Source organism: Aedes albopictus, chromosome 1, assembly GCF_035046485.1.
Source record: "Aedes albopictus strain Foshan chromosome 1, AalbF5, whole genome shotgun sequence".
NCBI lineage: Eukaryota > Metazoa > Arthropoda > Insecta > Diptera > Culicidae > Aedes > Aedes albopictus.
This window is the reverse complement of record NC_085136.1, coordinates 211,103,280-211,125,755: the sequence shown is the minus strand read 5'-3', so window position 1 is coordinate 211,125,755 and position 22,476 is coordinate 211,103,280. Positions and strand designations below refer to the sequence as shown.

Below are 22,476 nucleotides of genomic sequence, written 5' to 3'. Positions count from 1 at the left end.
ACGGAAAATCTTTTGATTTCCCAATGAAAATTGGCAACTTCCGGTTTTTTTGTGCTTGGAGGTTTTCTGGTGAGGTTGTTACCAGCCAAGTGTTTCCAACGAGATTGAGGCACACATGGAGGCGCATGGTTGTTTTTTTTTTTTATTCCTTGTTGGGTATCCAAGTCACTGCGACCAGTTGTTAGATCTATTGTGACATATGCCCCAGTTTTATTTAGCTATGTCAAGTTGACGTATTACTATTGGAGTTAGCAATAATCAAACCTTGACTGTAAGCCTGATCCCAACACGGTGCGACAGTTCGGATGAACTGTACTACCACATTAGGGTTTGTTCTCCATACATCAAGAAGTTCTATTAGCCCCTTGCCGAAGAACTTAATTCTTTTAGCAGAAATTGCCGGACAACGGCACAACAAATGTTCCGAGTCTTCTTTATCCATGTCGCAAAAGCGACATACATCATCCTGAAGTTTTCCAATTAGCTTCAGATGATAACGGCTCGGACAATGGCCAGTTAGAAGGCCTGTAAAAATACTTAGATCTCTTTTTGATAGCTCTAAGATTTTGCGAGTGTTCACAAAATTTGGTTTTATAAAACGTTTGGACTGTCTCGCAAAAGTGGTGTTTTCCCAGTTGGATTTTATTTTTTCATGTTCCCATGTTTTAAACTCCATTCTGAGAAGACAACCAGATACCAGATGGTTGTTGATGTCCACGCTATCCATGTTAGGGGTAATTCAAATATGACGGCCACCGTTTTGCGGCGATGGGTGTTACACTCCTTTTATTGAGCATACGAGAAATGTGAAAGAGGAGGGAAAGGGAGTCGGAAATGCCCGAAAATTGATGGAAGTAATTTTTGAATGTTTTCATCAAGTGGCATCTTACCCCATGGCAGATGGGCTTTTTGCACCACTTCCGTTTTACGAACCAGTTTTAAAAATCGCTAAAAATCGATGGAAACGCAATAGTTGCAATAGTTTATTCAATATTTTTGCTGAAGTATCGAGCAAATATTGTCTAGTTGCTGTTACCACTTTGAAAGCCTAACAAATGAGGCTAATTATCATTGAAAACGATGAAAGTTTGAAAAATGGCATCTTACCCCACTTTCTCCTACTGGGTGCCCGGCCATTGTGGAATTCAGGAAAATGAAAACACCGGCAATTGAGCCAAACAGGTTGCTGCATTGAGCCCTGAATCATTCTGTGGTGTTCCTGAGTGTACTCTTAGGATGAAACTAAAAACATCGGAAATATCTATGGTAGAATCCAATTGGAATACCACGGATACTTCTAGACAAGCAAAAAGATTTATAAGGTCGAGTGCAGCAAAAGCCAGGACTATGCGAAATATGAACAAGAGAGGCCTGAGGGTAATAACGGGCCTGATGACCGGTCACTGCCCCAGTAGGTACCATCTATACAAGATTGGAAAATCCAATCATCTGAGTGTCGTTTTTTTTTTCAATGGTTGTAACGAAATGAATATCACTGGACGAACGTTTTTCCCTGCTGCTCTCATGCAGCCGATGCGCCACCCTACGGTGAGGATATGAGACCGCTGAGCTTTTAAATCTAAGCTTACCAAGCGAGTGCCACCAGAGATCTCATTTAATTTTCTGGGCATATAGCAGACGACTCACTTGCAGCAGCTAATATACGTTTTCCGAATTTGCTTTGGACAAATTCTGAAAACTTTTACAATAGTAAAAAGCGGTTGTGAGAAACCTGCGAGATAAAATGAGATGGGATGTACCTCAATTGCGTTCTTTACAAAGTTGACTATGAAGGCTTTGTATGCGGATTTTGGCGGTCGTATAGAGTTTTTAAAGGACATTCAAACTATTTGAAGTGGATCTTTTGACCGGAGTAGTTGTTCCGAACAAGTGGAGACCAATCCAAGTGAAACTGTGTGAAGTGAATTAAAAATTCAGGTGCCGAAGAGGATTTCTACTAGAGAAGTTTTTAGTGAGTTTCAATGCACGAATTAAAACAATAAATTATAAATTAATAGTTTCTTGAATTTGTGAATCAGGCTAGTGTTAGGCACGAGGTCATTCTCTGCCCCACTTTCTATCCCCACAGAAGGCTGAGGTGCTAGGAAGCCTCTGGGGACAGGTAAGCGATCCCTTCAAACGTTTATCCTAGGATTGGGCACTAATCGATATAATTTATATATCGCGTTGAACAGTATTTCCCACTGTTTGACGTGGGTGTGTATGCAGGACCGACAATTGAGGGCGTGATCAAGCGAGGTCGCATTTCGGGTGAGGAGTGCCGAATTTGGAGCCTAGACGTTAGCTGTGATAGTCCACGGTCCGAGGATTTTCCACCCAAACCTCCCCACACCACCCACTGGTGGAATAAAATAGAGCTACTATTCGAGCCGGTAACGCCGGTAGTTGGGACACGCAACCCGACGATCAGAGCACCACCACGTGCTCGGACGCTGTAGTTCCCATCCGGTTACGAATCGTAACGTCTGCATACTTCGTCGCAAGTTACGTTGTGCTACGTCACACGTGCCTCCTGTCGCATCTAAGATTGGTGGTGACCTCTACCCGTCAACTTCTCAAACAGAGTCGGTCGAAGGCCTTGGCGCGCAAGCCGAAGCCGCGCTTAATCGACTGGACTGCCGATTCCCTGTGCCGTTCGCAGGTGCTCGAACGCATGAAACGAAGAACGCCGATGGACCATCCCGCTGCATCGAGAGCATGTCATCCAACGAAGGGGTCGCCGATGCTATAAGGTCAGATTATCCAATCAGTACTCTAGGAATAAGGTTGTAAAAATTGTAACGTAAAAGTAGAGTTTCTCGTTGACGTCAACCCAGGTTAGGTATCAGAAAATTGAATATAATGAGCTCGTATACACCTAGAGTTTGATCGGACAATTATTTTTGGTTGACGACTCCACATCTTACAATAGTTTGACGCGGTACGTTTTAGATTTCCATCCGTTTTAATTGAATGCATCTCCACTCATACAGGTTTGAATTTGAAGGTTTGTAAGAATTCTGAGGTTTGAATGCCACATGTTGGGAAGGTTAAGGACAAACGTCTTGAAATCCCGCTTCAACAGTGCATCAGAACTTCAGACGCACAAATCTCAAAAAGCAAGCTTCAAACAACAGTGCATTTTATTATTCTGTTCTTGCTCACTTGTAATAAGCTTAAAATAAAAAGCTCAGGTGCGCTGATTTTGTTTACAAAGTGAATTGTGCCCTCGAAATCGTGAGTAGGTCCCAAAATCGGCCATTGTGGCGGCCATGTTGGGATTCTAACAAGTCTGTCCTTAACCCTTTGAAGCCGGAATTTTTCCAAGGGTTATTATGGAGTTTTTTATACGTCTTTTTGTAGTTTTGGTGGTCAATAGCATCAAAACGGTAGAATATTATGAAGAATATTTTTTCTGGATATTCTAGGTCATCCAAACTATTCTTGAATTCAGATCCTTAAGTCTATGGGTGTAACGGTAACTTCTTTCATTATAAAAAGCTACGATTTGTAATCTATCATGTCCAGTAAGTCTTCTGAAAGGTTAATAGACAATATCAGATCAGTCGGGATATCCTAGGTCATCCAAACTGTTCTTGAGTTAACATCTTGAAGTCTACGGGTGTAACGATAACTTCTTTCATTGTACAAAGCTACGATTTGTAATCTAATATGTCCAGTAAGTCTTCTGAACGGTTAATGGACATTATCAGATGAGTTGGGATACCCTAGGTCATCCAAACTGTTTTTTAGTTTAGATCCTAAAATCTACAAGTGTAATGGTAACTTCTTTCATCATACAAAGCTACAAAGTCATGTCCAGTAAGTTTTCTGAAAGGTTAATAGACAATATCAGATCAGTCGGGATATCCTAGGTCATCCAAACTGTTCTTGAGTTTACATCCTGAAGTCAACGGGTGTAACGATAACTTCTTTCATTGTACAAAGCTACGATTTGTAATCTATCATGTCCAGTAAGTCTTCTGAAAGGTTAATGAACATTATCAGATGAGTTGGGATACCCTAGGTCATCCAAACTGTTTTTGAGTTTAGATCCTTAAATCTAGAAGTGTAATGGTAACTTATTTCATCATACAAAGCTACGGTTTGTAATCTATCATGTCGAGTAAGTCTTCTGAAAGGTTAATAGACAATATCAGATCAGTCGGGATATCCTAGGTCATCCAAACTGTTCTTGAGTTTACATCCTAAAGTCTGCGGGTGTTACGGTAACTTCTTTCATTATACAAAGCTACGATTTGTAATCTATCATGAACAGTAAGTCTTCTAAAAGGTTAATAGACAATATCAGATCAGTCGAGATATCCGAGGTCATCCAAACTGTTCTTGGGTTTAGATCCTAAGGTCTGCGGGTATAACGGTAACTTCTTTCATTATACAAAGCTACGATTTGTAATCTATCATGACCAGTATGTCTTGTGAAAGGTTAATAGATAATATCAGATCAGTCGGGATATCCCAGGTCATCCAAACTGTTCTTGAGTTTAGATCCTAAATTCTAAAAATGCAACGGTATTTTTTTAGATGACAAAGCCACGATTTTTAATCTATCATGTCCAGTAAGTCTTCTGAAAGTTACAGTGGTTGTTTTCAGATTCATAACAGTAAGGAAGCCCATAATATCCCAAAAATGTATAACAACGCTTATTGTTCCTCTAACTGCTTCGGCAAGTACAGTGGACTATGTAATACTACTTAACGTAGTGGCAAAAACCATTATCACAAAAGTAGACCTAAAGCTATGGTTTTCGGAGAAGTGTTGTTGATCTGCAATATCTCAACACTATCTTGAAATGACTCATGATATAATTATTATTGATTTATTAATGACACTTTACACCGGAGTGCATTCGTGTCCTACTCATGATATGCCAGGGGGATTACAGATTACAGCTTAAAGTTCATTGTGAGAATAACTACTGTTACTATGAAGAGCTAAACTTCAGGATAGTTTGGACGACCCTCAATGTCCCAAAGGTTCATAATAATAGATAGTGAACTTCAGATTGGTCCAGTCACCGCGATTGATTATGAAACGTTACTCAGTCAGATATAGCTGATATTACGAGATTTCTGAACTCAAAAATAGTTTGGATGACCTGGAACATTTCCATAGTGTCTCTAAATGACATTTGAGGTTTCAAGAGCTTCATGGATCTCAGCAGATTATGCTATGCAATTATTTATGGCGAAACACATAAGGTTATTCTTGCAGATTTGAAGGACTTCATTATAGAACAGTTTGGACGACCCTGAATGTCCTAAAGGTTTATAATAACAAAGTAGACTTCAGATTGCTCCAGTTACTACGGTTGATTATGCAGCAGTACTCAGAATAACAGATATGGATACTGCTGCGAGTGTAGACCTGAAGTCATGAACTCCAAAGTAGTTTGGCTGACCTGGAATATACCTGTAGTGTCTCTAAATGACATTTGATATTTCAAGAGCTTCGCGGATCCCAGCAGATTATGAAATACTATTATTTATGGCAAAAACACATAAAGTTTTTCTTGTAGACTTGAAGGATATTATTATTATAGAACAATTTGGACGACCCTGAATGTCCCAAAGGTTTATAATAAGTTAGTAAACTTCAGATTGCTCCAGTAACTGCTTTTGATTATGCAACGTTACTCAGTATAACAGATATGGCTACTGTTACGAGTGTAGACCTGAAGTTCTGAACTCCAAGGTAGCTTGGCTGACCTGGAATATCCCTATAGTATCTATAAATGACATTGTAGATGTCAGGAGCTTCACGGATCCCAGTAGGTTATGCAATGCTATTATTTGTGGCGAAAATACATATAATTACTCATGTAGGTTTGAAGGACTTCCCTATAGGAGAGTTTGGAACACCTAGAACATCCCAGAATATAAAACACCTTTTGAAATTCTTGACGAAGGCTATATGAATGCATAAAAACGTAACCCACATCCAAGTTCAGCTTTTAGAACAACTGGTATGTCAATACCAGTTATTTTTTTGATATTTTTTTGAAATTCTTTCAGAAATCTATATAGAACTACCTCCAGAAATTTCCTTCTGAAATTTCTCCCGGGATTCCTTCAGAAGTACTGCCAGAGGTATTCAAAGCATTTCTTCAGGAATTTCAAACATTCTTGAATTTTCAAGAATTCTTGAAATTTTTAGGAATTCTTTTTCTGATTTTTTCACTCTGCATCGTCCAAAGACTTATTCAGAAATATCTTTAAGGATATATCCAATACTTTTGCAACATGTTTCTTCAGGATTAAAAAATCGCCAAGGTTTTTGCAAAAAGTTTTCTCAGAAATTCCTTTATATATATTTTTTTAGAAAATCCTCCTTTGGTTTTTACTAACATATTCCACGATTTTTCCAGATACTCATCCAGGGATTTTGGGCAGAACTTCACAACAAATTTCAACAAGAATTCGACTAGATATTTCTTTTTAGATTTTTTAAAGAATTCTTCCAGAAATCCATCTACAAATACCACCAGGGTTCCTTCTGAAACTTATCCAGGGATTCTTTAGAAATATTGTCAGAGGATTATTACAACGGTATTTCAACGATTTCTTCATAAATTTCAGCAGCGATTTCTTGTAAATACTTTCGGAATTTAAGGAATTTCAGGAATTCAAATAGAGATTTCTTTTATAATATTTTTTTTCGAAATTCCTTCAGAAATCTATCTAGAATTACCTCCAGGTATTTCCTTCTGAAATTTCTCCCGGGATTCCTTCAGAAGTACTGCTAGAGGTATTCAAAGCATTTCCTCAGGAATTTCAAAAATTCTTGAAATTTTTAGTAATTCGTTTTCTGATTTTTTCACTCTGCATCGTACAAAGACTCATTCAGAAATGTCTTTAAGGATATATCTAATATTTTTGCAACATGTTTCTTCAGGATTAAAAAACCGCCAAGGTTTTTGCAAAAAGTTTTCTCAGAAATTCCTTTATATATTTTTTTTTAGAAAATCCTCCTTTGGTTTTTACTAACATATTCCACGATTTTTCCAGATACTCATCCAGGGATTTTGGGCAGAACTTCACAACAAATTTCAACATGAATTCGACTAGATATTTCTTTTTAGATTTTTTAAAGAATTTTTCCAGAAATCCATCTAACCCTGGGGGTAGGGTTCCTTCTGAAATTTTTCCAGGGATTCTTTAGAAATATTGTCAGAGGATTATTACAACGGTATTCCAACGATTTCTTCAGAAATTTCAGCAACGATTTCGTATAAATTCTTTTGGAATTTAAGGAATTTAAGGAATTTAAATAGAGATTTCTCTTAAAATATTTTTTTCGAAATTCCTTCAGAAGTTTATCTAGAAATACCTCCAGGAGTTTTCTTTTGAAATTTCCTCCCGGGATTCCTTCATTACTGCCAGGGGTATTCAAAGCATTTCTTCAGGAATTTCAAGAATTCTTGAAATTTTTAGGAATTCTTTTCCTGAACTTTTCACTCTACATTGTACAAAGACTCGTTCAGAAATGTCTCTAATGATATATCCAATAATTTTGCAACATGTTTCTCCAGAATTAACCACCAAAAAACCACCAGTGTTTTTAAAAAAAGTTTTCTCACGATTTTTTTTATATTATTTTTTTCAGAAAATCCTTCTTTGGTTTTTACTAACATATTCCACGATTTTTTTTCAGATACTCATTCAGGGATTTTGACCAGAACTTCACAACAGATTTCAACAAGAATTCGACTAGATATTTCTTTTTAGATTTTTTTTTCAGAAATCCATCTAGAAATACCCTCAGGAATTTCTTCTTAAATTTCTCCAGGGATTCCTTGAGAACTATCGTCAGAGAATTATTACAACTGTATTCCAACGATTTCTTCAGGAATTTCAGCAGCGATTTCTTATAAATTCATTCGGAATTTAAGGAATTTCAGGAATTCAAATAGCGATTTCTCTTAAGATATTTATTCTAAATTTTTTCAGAAATCTATTTAGAAATACCTTTAGAAACTTTCTTCTGAAAATTCCCCCGGGATTCCTTCAGAAGTACTGCCAGAGGTATTTGAAGGATTTCTTCAGAAATTTCAAGAATTCTTGAAATTTTTTGGAATTCTGTTCCTGATTTTTTCACTCTACATCGTACAAAGACTCGTTCAGAAATGTCTCTGAAGATATATCCAATAATTTTGCAACATGTTTCTCCAGGATTTAAAAACACCGCCAGGGTTTTAGCAAAAAGTTTTCTCAGGAATTCCTCTACATTATTGTGTCAGAAAATCCTCCTTTGGTTTTTACTACCATATTCCACGATTGTTTCAGATACTCATTCAGGGGTTTTGGCCACAACTTCACAACAGATTTCAACAAGAATTAAATGAGATCGGGTGTTTGATCCGCCTATCAACCCGCCCTGAACTTGAGTCTCAGCCGTGTCACTGAAATTGCCTCAGCAGCCTCTCCTCCTGGAGAGTGGCGCTTAAGCTGCTGTTGGTTAGAAGGACACAAGCATTCGTTACAAGGTGAAAATGTAACCGCTGAAAATTTATTCAGCAGCTGTGGAGTGCTGTCCAATCAAAGGTTGTCAATATTTGGAAAAGGGTTATTAAAGCCCTTTGAATTTTGGAAAAGTAATCCCAATAGGTTATTAGACTATATAAATCGAGTTGTGCCTAGTTGGGATCAAGTGTTTTATCAACCAATGTCCATCACAGCTCAATTGTGACAGGATAATCGATTAGCAACAAATTAAATATGAGTCATACCGCAATATTCCTTAATAATGGACGCAGTGTTTAAAAGGCTTTACAGATCGCCACGCGGCAGTGTAATTTGGAACTTTCGAATCCATCGCCAGGAAGTGGATGCTGTTCTGAACAACTTTGCCAGAGACAGAATGTTGCGATCTTGCCGAGCTTCCAAAAGAACTCGCTACAAGGACATGGTACACATTGCCAATACATATTAGATCAAAACGGGACCGGAACAAGTTGAAAATGTGGAACTAATGTGTCCGCCTCGTTCTCAGCGGAAGCTGCATGGAATTCCAACGGGCACGTACACGTTTCTATGATAGTGTAGGATTATGATGATGCAAAAAGAATGAATTTTGGTTCATTATTTTCTGAAATATGGCAATGCAAAATCACGTTCTTTGTCCTGTCGATACTTTACGTTACAAAACCCTGTTGGTATAAGCAGCGTTAAGCATGCACATGTACCTAACTTAAACAGCTGAAAACTAATTAGCACCAACTGAAACGATGAACGTCAAAACATGTGATTCAATAAATTTTTGCTGGTTTGGTGTGACGTATATGTATATTTTTTTATCAAAAATAAGGGGTTTTCGACAACAAAAATGTTTGCAATAAATTAATATTCCATCAGTGTACAAAGATTCACATCGTCTTAAAGCTAAATAGCCATCAGTGCCTTTCAATCAGTGTAGTCTCTCGTTCTTGAGATAATGTTCACGCTGCAAATTGCACATATCCTCTGCTCCGGCTTGCTTCAAACAGTCCACGATTGGTCTTCCACTATCCACGGCCATCGTGAGTCCCTTCTTAACGGCTTCCGTGGTCATGGTTTGTAGCTTCGTTGCCATGCCCATGGCAGCAAAAACCCGAATGAAGGCAGTAGTGCATCCTGATCCTAAAATATACGGTTGGTCAATACCATGTAATAATATGCTATGAAGTACGTTATGGACTTACCATAGTTACCGAATTCTCCACTCTGGTAGTCAAACGGCAACAGGTAATGATACTGTGGCCAATAGCTTTTTGTAACAACGAAAACCATGTTGGAGTCACTTTGTTTGTGGTTCTTGTCCAATCCCCAGATGAAGTGAGCCGAGTTGATCAACCATGCAACGTTCAACACCAGCAGATAACGCAACGAAAAGGCAACAAAGATCGCCGCCTGCACGGTATCACCCCAGTATTCCAGAGGGGCATTGATCGGCAGCAGGACGAACAGGATCGGGTAGAGCAGCCAGTAGAAACGCTTCTGGAACATGACAATTTTGTCGGATTCAAGATCGCGCATGTCGATCTGTTCGAGCAGTTTCTCCTGTCGCGGGCTGAGCTTGCGGATATTGGCAAACACTTGAGCGTGCAGGAAGTCCTTGTCACTGTAGTAGGGATCGTCCGGGGTGCGGAATTTCTCGTGGTGTAACCGGTGCATTCTGACCCAGTCGTAGATGGATCCCTGTAAAGAAATGGGTATGGTTTAATATTTTACTTAGCATTTAGCATTTACTAAACCCTTATAAAAGGCATATTCGAGTGCTTGCTAGGCCCAAGTAACCCAAGTAAGTTGGATGATTTCACAATGGGTCCAGACTCTTCAGAGCCGTATTCACGAAGACAAAAGTATTTGTGTCTAAACATTAAGTTTTAGACACATGGTATCTTTTTGAAAGTTTCTTCATATTTTTCGACCTTTTTTCTCATCATTGTGAAATTAGGGTGGCCCCTCTAGTTTAGCTGAACCAAACATCTGCTTTTTAATAGTTTTATAAACGCTTACAAAATGTTCCACAAAATTATGAAAGAACAAATTTGGAGCAAGTTTGTGGAAGAAACCATAATTCTGTCTCTTATGGTTCCTAATGTATATTTTTTAAAAGAATCACTTTAGGGTAATCCATAAAATTCAGCTTTCTTACAAAAACTTTTAGTCCATTCGTTTCTCGTGAAAATTTTATTCCGAGCACTTTTATAACTATCCATGACGCATTTTTTTTTCCGAAGAGTTCAATGTTCTATCTCTCATAGTTAAAAAGGTAATGACCTTTTTCTTCGAAAAATCACTTATTTTTTAAAGTCATATCTCAAATAGGAGCAAATGGATTTTCAATCGCCTTTCAATCGCGAACTCTGTTCTATTGATGGTGAAAAAATGGTGAGTATCTTTTTTGTTTGAAACTTTTATTTAATTTAAAAAATACGATTTTTTACAGAGAAAATCAGCTGTAACACTGAAAATCGATGAGGTACAAACTTGGCGTCTTGGACAATTTTGTGAGTTTTTGGATGCTTCAAAAGTGCTCAGAATAAAGTATTGCAAAAAAAAAAATCAACGCATCGATGTCAATAGGATTTTCTAGAATGATTTATGCAGAATTCCTCCAAACATACCTTAAAGTATCTCTTTAGAATTGATTCCTTTCCATGTGTGTCTTTGAGATTCCTTTAGAGATTCTTTCAGGAATTCCTCCTTTAATTTCCTAGAATCTCTGGACTTTTATTAGAAATTTCTTTTTATTATTGCTACAGAAACTCGTGCACATATTCCTATATTCCTTCATGTTTTTTTTGACGTTTCTGAGAGAATTCTTCCATAAATACTCCATGAAACTCTTCTAAAAAATCCTCAAACAACTTCTTGTGGCATTTTCTTGTGGGGTTTCTTAAAGAATGCATCCAAAAAATTTCTTTGCCGGGGCCCGTAGCGTAGTGGCTACACAAGTGGATGGTCATGGGTTCGATCCCAGCCCCGGCACTTGCAATTTTTCGTCAGTTGCTCTTCCCCCCGAGAGCTGTTGACACCTGACCCTCTTCTGAGCATATGCTCTAACGAACCCGGAAATATGGATATCGGCTAACGGCTACTCATAATAAACCCCAAATCAGACTGGAAAAAAAACAAGAGCCACACATTAACATCCTCGTGCTCATCATTCTACCATGGACAGGGTAGAAGAATGACAGCAGCGCAAAAATAAACCAGTTCGATATAGTATAATTAGAATAGAATACATTTAGGCGCTGTACAAAGTGTAAGTGCAGCTTCCAATTGGAATCGCTCAAGCAGTGCCCTTGTGGACAAATGAGCTGTAAATTAGGTTAAGTGATTGAAGAATAAAAAAAAAATCTTCAAAATATGCAATTTTAGGAGATTTTTTTTACTGAGATTCTTTTAGATGTTCCCCTAAGGTTTTCTTTAAAAAAAATTCCACTAACTCTTTCAGAATTTTTTGTAGGAATTTGTCCAGAGGTTCTTTCATGTATTACTCCGTATATTCAGGGATTCATTCAATCATTTAATTAAAATTTCTTTGAAAATCCCAAAAGATTCTTTTGGAAGATCCTCCAAGGGTTTCTCCAGAAGATTCCTTTAGGAATTCCTTCGAATGCTTGTAATAATATTTTATCCAGAAATTTGTTCAGTGATTCTTTGAAGAATTGCTCCAGATTTTTTTTTGTCTCTGCTGCATTCCCTTCAGAAATTTCTCCAGTACTTCAGGGATTCTTGTGTTCCAATGCCTTCAGAACTTGTAGAAATTCTTCTAAGAATTCCTCCAGAGGTATCTTTAGAAGAGGTCTTCTAAGGATTCCTCCAGGGATCCCTCAGAAATTTATTGAAGAATTCCTTCAACAATTTTACCAGTACCGTTGTCTGGGATTTCTGCAGATATTTTTACTCCTTTAGAAATTCCTCAACGTATTCCTCCTAGAATCCCTTCAGAAATTTCTCTATCAATTTTTCCTTGCAATTACTTCCAGAGTTCCTCCAGAAGCTTGTCAAGTTTTTATTTTTCAAAAAATTGTGGAAGTATCTTAAAGAATATCTTCAGGTATTTTCCCCGGCATACATTCATGCACTCCTCCAGAAATAAAGTTTTCAAAGAGATTCCTTACAAATTCATTGAGGAGTTGTTTCAAAGCTCCTGAAAATCTCTCTGAAGGAATTCCTCAAGAAATCTTTGAAAAAGTCCTAGGAGATATTTTTGCAAAAACCAAATAAAAAATTTGAAGAGGATTCTTGTACGAACTTCTACAGGAATTCCTGATTGAATTACTCAGAGAATTATAAGAAGAACCTTTGGGAGAATTTCCAAAAGAATCACTGTAAGGTTTTATAAAAAATGTTAGGTGATTTTTTTTTAAATTCCATGGAAAGACGTTTGAAAAAATCCGTTTGATATAGTTCTTGAAAAAAAATCCCTACAATTCTTCAAACGTCTCTGAAAATATTTTTGAAGGAATTTCAGAAAGAATTAGAGCGGTAATTTCTGATATAATCTCTGAAGGTATTCCTGAAGAACTACTAAAATTTCACTCAATGTAAAAACTTTCCGGTGCGCGACCCCTTTTTGCCAGCAGACGATTTTTTTGTGATCTACCATAGAAATTCCTTCATTTGTCGTCCGTTACAGTTAAATATTCGACTGTCCCTGGCGACCCCCTGGATGAAGGCTCGCGACTTCCCTGGGGGGTCGCGACCCACACTTTGGGAAACCATGCTCTAGAGAAACAACCGAAGAAGTCCCAGGGATAATCTTGAATCCCAAACGGAATTTCTGAAAAAAAATCATGGCGAAAATTTTTAATTAGCTCCTCAAGAAACCCTTAGTGAAATTCCTCAAAAATGTTATTGATTAAAAAAAAAAAAAATGTTATTGAGGAATTTATTAAAAAAAAATCCTGGAGAAAATTTTCAATACCATGCTTGAAGAACTTTCTGTAAATATTCCTGGAACGGTTTGGGACATAATTCAGAAAAAAATCCTGTAGAAACGTCTATATAAGCTTTTCCATATAAAACTCTAGGCATAGTATATCATGTCAATTTCTTGATTTTGCTTTGGCTGACCAAGCCATGTGGGAAACTACACTGTTGAAAATGCTTTGACATGCATGTGCACAACAGAACACGTGCTCGATGAACAAATTGAGATTTGAAATTATGAAAAGAAATCCACGTACTCCGGACTCGAACTCACGACTCCCAATTCGCTAGACGGGCGCTTCTATTCCTTCAAGCTACGGAGTCACTAGGCCTAGAACTGAACTCGATTCCACAATCGCACATGGTTATCTTCTTTTCACAATCCAAACCCCCTTCGGATGGGATTAGATGAACATCTAACACATTGTCTGTTGTGCACATGTATGTCAAAGCGAGAGAGGAAGTTATTTTTAATTGTCGAGAGCTTCGGGCACTGCCTCCCAATCACTTATTGGTATGGCAATTAGTGTGCAGTCGGACTCTCGACGGGTCGGTCCTCGGCCGACCGAATACGGTAAGGGTGACCGTAGCACCTTACAAATGTCAATTTCTTGATTTTGCTTTGGCTGACCAAGCCATGTGGGAAATTACACTGTTGAAAATGCTTTGACATCCCGACCCGTCGAGAGTCCGACTGCACACTAATTGCCTGCTGGCGACGGAGATAGTCGATTGACTTCGTAGCTTGAAGGAATAGAAGCGCCCGTCTAGCGAATTGGGAGTCGTGAGTTCGAGTCTCACCGGAGTACGTGGATTTCTTTTCATAATTTCAAATCTCAATTTGTTCATCGAGCACGTGTTCTGTTGTGCACATGGATGTCAAAGCATTTTCAACATAGTATATCATGATATATCATTGTGATTGTCTCACAATATACAAGTTCATGTAATGGCAGAGATATCCTTAGAGGAAATGCCAGAGATTTTTTCCGAAAAAACTTGGGGGGATATCTGGAGGAAACCCAAAACGAATCTCTATATGAACTATTGGTATCTTCAGAAGAACCCCGAGAAGAAGTACTCTAGAAGAAAGTAATAATGGAATAATCTCAGGAAGAGTTCCTCCGCGATTTTCTGGATGAATTCCCGAAAATATATTGGACTTATGTATTAAAGAAAAGACGCGGGCACCTCCAACTAACAGACTGAAAGAAACTTAATACAAGATAAGGACGGATACGGAAAAGAAACTATTCTCATGAAGAGTTTCATCGCCCGGAGCGGGAATCGAACTCTCACCCCATAGCATGGTGCGATTAGAAGCTTGGTGACACTAACCGCACGGCTACGAGGCTCCACGAAAATTTTCAATGAAGAAATCTTTGGAAGATTTTCTAAAGAAAACACAGGAAGAAATTGTGAAAGAATTTTTGAAACAATCCCTGAAAAAAAAACTCTGAAGCACCCCCTGTAGAAATTCCCGAAGGACTTTCTAAACGAGTCCCTGTAAGAGTTTCTAAAGTTTTCGGAGTTTCAAAAGGAGCCCATAAAAATTTTCCCAAAACAATTTATGGAGAAATTTTAATGGAATATCTGAAGTAAGCCCTGGATAAATTTTCTAAATAATCACTGGAAGAATTTCTAAAGAAACCAATGGAGGTGTTTCTGGAAAAAAAATATTGGTTGACTTTAAATCCGAATGTCTACTGTAATTCCTTAAGGAATCCATAGACAAAAAAATCCTTGGAAAAATTCATGGAGAAATGTCACAAAGAATTTCTGAAGGATTCTTCAGAGAACTTTATAAAGGATGGAAACTTTGATCAATTTCATCAATTCTGAAAACTTTCTAAAGAAATCATTACATTTTTTTTGAGGAATTCTGAACGTTAGCTTCTCTGAAGCGATCTCTGAAAACAATTATGTATGAATCCATGGATGATTTCTTTAAAGACTACTCGTACGGATTTCTGAAAGAAACTATGGATGAATTTCTGCGGATATCCATGGAAGTTTTTTCTTGAGGAATTCTTTGATAAATTTCTGGAAGATTCTCTGATAGAATTGCTAGAGGAATTTTTGAAGCAATCCATGGAAGATGTACTAAACAAGGACTCACAAAGTAACAATCAAAGATATCTTGAATCATTTCGAAAAGAATACAAGGAAGCATTCGCGCCAACTTGTGACGTAGTTGGGGGGGGGCAAGACCTCTCAAAATCAATGCAATTCGGATAGTGTTGATGCAGTTCATCTAGCTTAGGCATATTCATGTGAAAACTAGTACATTGAGCTGAAAAAAGATGAATATTGTTCAATTTTGGAGAGCTTCGCCCCCCCCCCCCAACTACGTCACAAGTTGGCGCCTATGCAAGGAAGTCGTTCCAAAAATCTGTTCCGGGTAATATCTTCAAGGTACCCTTGGAAGAATTCTCAAAGAAATCTCTCCGAAGGAATTTCTTGCAGAATTTCTTTAAAAATTCAATGGGGGAAGCTGGGGAAAGTTCCACAGACATACCTGGAGGATTTTCTATAGGAATTCATGGCGGAATTTCTAGAGGAATCTCTCAAAGAATTTCTGGAGTAATAACTAGATGATTTCTGATGAAACTAATGGAGGAATTCCTGAAAAAATATATGCAAGATTTTCTAAAATAATTTTATACGAAATGTCTGAGAAACAGATAATGAAATATCTGAATAAATCACTGTATGAAGCAAAAGAAATCTCTGGAGACAACTTCCGAAATGAGATGATTCTAATATATAACAAAGATAATCTTTTTAAACAGTTCGAATATGAATTTCTAGGAGAATTTGTGGGGTTAACTTAGAATAAAATTTCAGACGAAATCCCGAGTTTGTGAAAAAGTCGTATTTTTTTATCATTGGAAAGATTACTGAAATACTCATTGAATGTTATCCCAATACCACAGAGTTTTCTTGCACGCGTGAGGCCACAAAACATTGAAAAACTTCAACATGACGACGCAAAAATTAGTTTTAGGCGGTTTTCTTATATTTAGAAAAGTTTTTTTTTTAAATTTTGGGAATTACAATATTTTGAAAATGGCACAGGTAACTTTTCTTTTATTTATGACGAGGGCAAAATATTTCGTTCAAAACTCACATGAATTACACCAGTTTACAACATTTTTGAACTCGGTAAGCTGATGATCTTTTTTGGTGTAGAATTATGCCCTGAGTTCGAAAAATCGAAGGAAAAAAATTGCAGTAGAGCGGATTTTTTTTCAACTTTCCATACAAGATTGATGATTTGAAATCGATTTTTGCTCTATTTTTAAGCAAAGCCGCTCACTTCGCATACTTCATTCTTCGTAATCAAAGCTCTGATTTATCTGATTTTTTATTGTAACTCGCCTACATATGATATGCCAAATAAACTTTGTAAAGAACTTTGAAACTGTTTTTTTCTTATTGAAAAAAAAAATATACCTATCAACATATATTTTTGGAAAATTTGCTAAAATTTAAGGAGATCGTCCCTAAGACTTGAATTTCATCAATTTGACGCAAAACCTGCATTCAGATGATCAAATGGTATTCAGCTTTTAATTTATGGAAAAGATTTAAAATACAGGGGATAGACAAAATGATCGGGACAGGCAAAATGTTGCCTTCTCAAAAAATATTCAAATAGCTGTAACTTTTCGAAAAGTGCATCAAATATTCTCAAATTTTTACTGGAAGTGGACAAAATTTGAAAAAGATCGGACTATTCTGCACGAAGTTATAAAGATTCTAGAAAAAGGTATATTTATCCGAGAGCCAACTTTGAGCTGTTATATCTCCGGATTCAATGAACCGAATGCAATGAAATTTTGACCATTTACGACTTATATAATGATCTCTGAAAAACGTCTGACTCAACTTGAAATTATTCACAAGAGAAAAAGTTACAGCGATTTAATTTATTTTATGATTTTTTTGTAAATTGGTCCATTTTTAATATGCATTTTATTACTTTTTCAATGAATTGCCGGCTATGTTGTTACTTTCTTTCAAAACATAATTATATTTAAGACAATTAGAGGGAATATAAATGAACTATGATTAGCATCTTGAATTTTGAAACGATGTTGAAATTTAAGAAAATTTGGTGATTTATTAGAAAAATAATCTAATCGTTATAATTTTCTTCCGTGTTAAGAATTTTAAGTTAAGTCAAAAGTTTTTCAAAGCTTATTATATAAGTTATATACGGTCAAAATTTCATTGCATTCAGTTCATTGAATCCGAAGATATAACAGCTCAAAGTTGGCTATCGGATAAAAATACCTTTTTCTAGAATCTTTATAACTTCGTGCAGAATAGCCCGATCTTTTCCAAATTTTGTCCACTGATACACAACTAGTTGATCCACTTTCAGTAAAAATTTGAAAATATTTGATGCACTTTTCGAAAAGCTACAGCTATTTGAATATTTTTTGAGAAGTGAAATTTTTGCCTGTCCCGATCATTTTGTCTATCCCCTGTAGGTTGAACAAAACGCGAGATATTTGAATTTTAGTAAATTCCATTTTTTTTAAGTTGTAAAACTCGATATTGAGCTAAAACTCAAAAACTGATCCACTCAAAAATGTTGGTCGTTGACAGAAGTTCACGACTTTCCTTTTATTTTGTAAACTAGTGTAATACTAGCTGTAGGGCACTGCATGAAATTATTTCCTTCTTTTTCACTCTTACAGAAAATTTGTAAACAACAAGGCCAAGAAACTTCAAAATCCCATACAAAATCAAAACAATGCAGTGCCCTGTACCTGGCAAACTTTGTCTTGCCTACTGCGTTTTTTGACATTTCAAGATTCTAGCCAAGGCCAAGTCCCCGGTCAAAATGCATGAAAGATCAATTTTCGAAAACTCTCAAATTTTCCATGTTTTTTGCCTCATAAACCTTCCTTGGGTGAAAACTAACAAAATAAAACTAAAATCATCAAAATCGGACCTTCCGTTCGCAAGTTATGGGCGGTCCCACGTATGCCACTGCATTTTTATATATATAGATATAATATTAAAGGCTCTTCCGCCCTTCCACGGCTGCTTTTTGCCTTTCTCGTACACCAAAGTGTACTGATAGGCTATATGTTCTTTCAAAAAAAGCGAATTTTCGATAAAAGGCTCTGAGGGTCAAGTCACATATACCAATCAACTCAGTTCAACGAATTGAGATGATGTCTGTATGTGTGTATGTATGGATGTCTGTGCACAAAAAACAGTTCACGCACTTTTAAGGCACTCTCCATTTATCGGACTTTAGAATCGAACCGGAATTTCACCCCATTGTTTGCTATTGAAAATGGTCCGGATCGGTCAACCATGCCCTATCATGCGACACATCAAACTGTGCCGGTTTTAGTAACCTTTGGCATGGGTGACGAATTGTGTGCGGAAACCAGCACTGGAGACCAGAAACTGCAAGATATCGACCCAAAATTCCAGATGGCGGCCTGATGTTCAAGATGGCGGATCCAAATTCAAGCTGGTAGCTGTTCATTAAAGTTTTAGGTGCTGAAACCATACCATTATATGGGGTAAATTTGGTATGGGGAAGAAGTCAGGAAGTCCAAAAATGGCGACCAGAATATCCAAAATTAAAGTCTAAAATCTAAGATGGCGACTATTTAAAGGAGTTTTAAGCTCTAAAACTATTCAATATCGGTACATTTGGTATGGGGACATGACCAGAGTTAAAAATGGCGGCGAGAATATCCAATATGGCGTCTCAAAATTCAAGATGGCGGCTGTCTAATGGTATCTTAGGCTCTAAAACCATGGATTATGGGTACACACTTAATTCAGATTGCCGGGATATCAGCATTTTCCCATTCTTTTGCCGAGATTTGCACAGCCGAGTAATCAGCAAACAACAATTTTGCTGAGATCTCAGCAATTTTGACAGTTCATTGCTGAGCTTCGGCAATCGTTTTGCTGAGAGTCAGCTAACAAATGTCACTTTTTGCTGGGATATCAGCTGATAGTTTTACTGAGCAGACGGCTGTGCGCGTTTTTGCCGAGCCCGCAAATCTGTTTTGAGTGTGTATATTTGGTATGAGGAAGATATCCGGAGTCCAAAGATGACGAACAGAATATCCATGATGGAGTTCTAAAATTCAAAATGGAGGCTCGCTTTAAATTCAAGATGGCGGCTGTTTAATGGAGTTTTAGGCTCTGAAACCATGCATTATGGGTATATATGGTAGGGAGAAGATGTCTGGAGTCCAAAAATTAAGTCCAAAATTAGCATTTAAGTTAAAATACACATAAATAAAAATGAAAAAAAAAAGTCCAAAATATCCAGGGTGGCGGTCAACAATCCAAGATGGCGGCTCCAAATTCAAGATGGCAACCGTTAATGCAGTTTTATGCTCGTAAACAATGCAATATGGGTGTATTTGGTATGGGGAACATGACCGGAGTTCCAAAATAGCGACCAGAATATCCAAGATGGCGGCTCCAAATTCAAAATGGCGGCAGTTTAATGGTGTTTCAGGCTCTAAAACCATGCAATATGGGTATATTTGATATGGGAAAGATTACTGGAGTCCAAAAACACGACGAGAATATCCAATCAAGTGGTTCAAAAAATCGTTTTTGCTCCACACCACTTATTCGATTCGTACCCAGATTCGAGGGCTTCTCCCAAAAATTGAGCTGATTTGGTTGAAAACTGAGGCGTCCGATTTGAATGTGGTCTTCGGCAAAATTGTAACTGATAGAGTAGCCTAGGAGTACCAAAGGTCAACTAACACTCTAGCTCTAGGGTGCTAAGGGAAATGCCACGATCAATTGAATGAGAAACATCGTTTCCCATAGTAATTCCCATACAAACTTTGTGGGCTTGTGCACTCTCAATTTTCAACCAAATCAGCTCAATTTTTGGGAGAAACCTTAGAATCTCATTACGAACCGAATAAGCGGTGTGTAGCAAAAACGATTTTTTGAACCACGCTAATATCCAATATGGTAGTACAAAATCTAAGATGGCGGCTCTAAATCCAGGATGACGGCTGTTTATTATAGTTTAAGCCTCTAAAACGATTCAATATGGGTGTATTTAGTATGGGAACCTGACCGGAATTCTTAAATGGCGATCAGAATATCCAAGATGGCGTTTCAAAACTCAAAATGGTGGCTGTTTAATGGGGGTTTAGGCTCTAAAATCATGAAATATGGGTATATCTGATATTTCCAGAGTCCAAAAATAGCAACCAGAATAATCAAGATTGTGTTGCGGAATAGCAATATGCAATCGAAGCAACATGAGCATAGTAACATAAGCCTAGTAACATAAGCATAGCAACAGATGTTATTATGTAGTAATAAATTATTCATTAGTTTTTCAACCCCCATTACGTACAGACGTGTATTATTCCAAGAGGTTATTGGTCCAGCAAAGTTAAAGATGGATCGCCTCGGTGTTGAGAAGCTGAACAATCAAAACTACGGCAACTGGAAGTTTACCGTGGAGTTGTTGCTGGTGAGGGAGGACCTGTGGCGTTTCGTAGACCCAGGACAGCCGCCAGTGGAAATCGCGCCAACGGAAGGACATCCAGGAAACGCTGCTGCAGTTGCTGCTTGGAAGGCTGGTGATCAGAAAGCGAGGGCGACCATCGGACTGCTAGTGGAACAGAAGCAACACGTTTTGATCCGGAACACTACTTCTGCAAGAGAAGCCTGGGAGAACCTGCAGCGTCACCATGAACGGATTACTCTTTCTGCGAAGGTAGGACTGTTTTACCAGCTGTGCGAGATGCGGTACGTGGACGGCGGAGATATCGAGCAGCATTTTTATGAAATGGAGCGCTTGTTCGAGAAACTTTCCAAGGCTGGCACGAATCTCGGCCGTGAACTGGAGGTGATGATCGTTCTACGAAGCTTACCGAAGTCATTCAGCACGCTGACCACCGCACTCGACTGTCGCAGAGAAGATGAAGTTACGTTGGAGCTTGTGAAGCAAAAAGTTATCGATGAAGTCCTGAAGCGTGGACGCGAAGGTTCATTCGATCAAGCTTTGAAGGTGGAGGACCGGATGCAGAAGAAGGTTAGTTCAATTGTGTGCCACAACTGCAAAAGAACTGGACACAAGAAGAAGGATTGCAACGTGAAGGCTAAAAGGGAAAACCGGGACGAAGGAAGGCAACACCGATCAGCACAAGCCAAGGTAACAACTCCAGAAGCAGGAGGATTCGCGTTCACTGTTACGAATTCCGTTCGAGAATGGATCGTGGACTCTGGTGCATCGTGGCATATTTGCGCAAACCGGAATTTCTTCGTGGAGCTGGGAGAGCGGAAGGCAGGAACACCAAGTGAAGTGGTGGTTGCTGATGGCCGAACATGCCCGGTGGAAGGAGAAGGTACATGCAAGCTGAGTTGTTTTGTGAAGGACGGCATCGTGAAGGAAGTTACCCTGAGTCAGGTGTTGTACATCCCGGAGTTAGAAGCTAATCTGTTGTCTGTCGGATGTTTGATAAAGAAAGGTGCTGACGTCAGTTTCAACGAGTCCGGCTGTGCTGTTTCAAGCGGAGGAGTAGTAGCGATGGAAGCTGTGCTCAAAAACGGATTGTACGAGTTGAAGCTAGAAAGGAGCCCTGTTGTAGCGGCAGTGAAGAGCCACAACCCGATGTGTATTCACGAGTGGCACAGGCGACTAGGACATCGTGATCCTGAAGCGATTTTCGAGGCTGAGAAACGAGAGCTTGTGACTGGCATCAAAATTCAACCATGCGGAATCAAAGCGGTTTGCGAGTGCTGCGTCGAGGGAAAAATGACCCGAACTCCTTTTCCGAAGAAGGCCAAACAAAAATCGAAAGCTATCATGGATCTGGTGCATAGCGACTTGTGCGGACCGATGAACACGAAGACCCCAGGTGGTTGCAGGTATTTTCTAACATTCATTGATGACTTCAGCCGTTATTCGTGGATTTATTTCCTGCGGAACAAATCGGAAGCTGCTGATTGCTTTGACCAGTTCGTTCGGATGATGAGGACACAGCATGGAAAAACCCCGAAGAT

At 38.2% G+C, this 22,476-nt stretch overlaps 1 protein-coding gene and 1 long non-coding RNA gene across 3 annotated transcripts in view; one reads left to right on the top strand and one right to left on the bottom strand.

The window, feature by feature from the left end:
- Window positions 1-1,479: 1,479 nt before the first annotated feature.
- Window positions 1,480-2,359, top strand: LOC115257688 (uncharacterized). The gene is made up of 2 exons (XR_009996903.1): window positions 1,480-1,972; window positions 2,040-2,359. It is a non-coding gene; the product is annotated as an uncharacterized LOC115257688 (long non-coding RNA).
- A 6,988-nt stretch (window positions 2,360-9,347) lies between these two features.
- The window catches only part of LOC109430346 (acyl-CoA Delta-9 desaturase), a 45,772-nt gene continuing 32,643 nt past the window's right edge, over window positions 9,348-22,476 (bottom strand). For both annotated transcript variants that reach the window (XM_062846191.1, XM_019706405.3), the window contains exons 4-5: window positions 9,702-10,197; window positions 9,348-9,639 (exon numbers count right to left, since the gene is read on the bottom strand). In XM_062846191.1, the coding sequence (XP_062702175.1) occupies window positions 9,428-9,639; window positions 9,702-10,197 (708 nt within the window). In that variant the 3' untranslated portion in view covers window positions 9,348-9,427. The remainder of the gene's footprint in view (window positions 9,640-9,701; window positions 10,198-22,476) is intronic.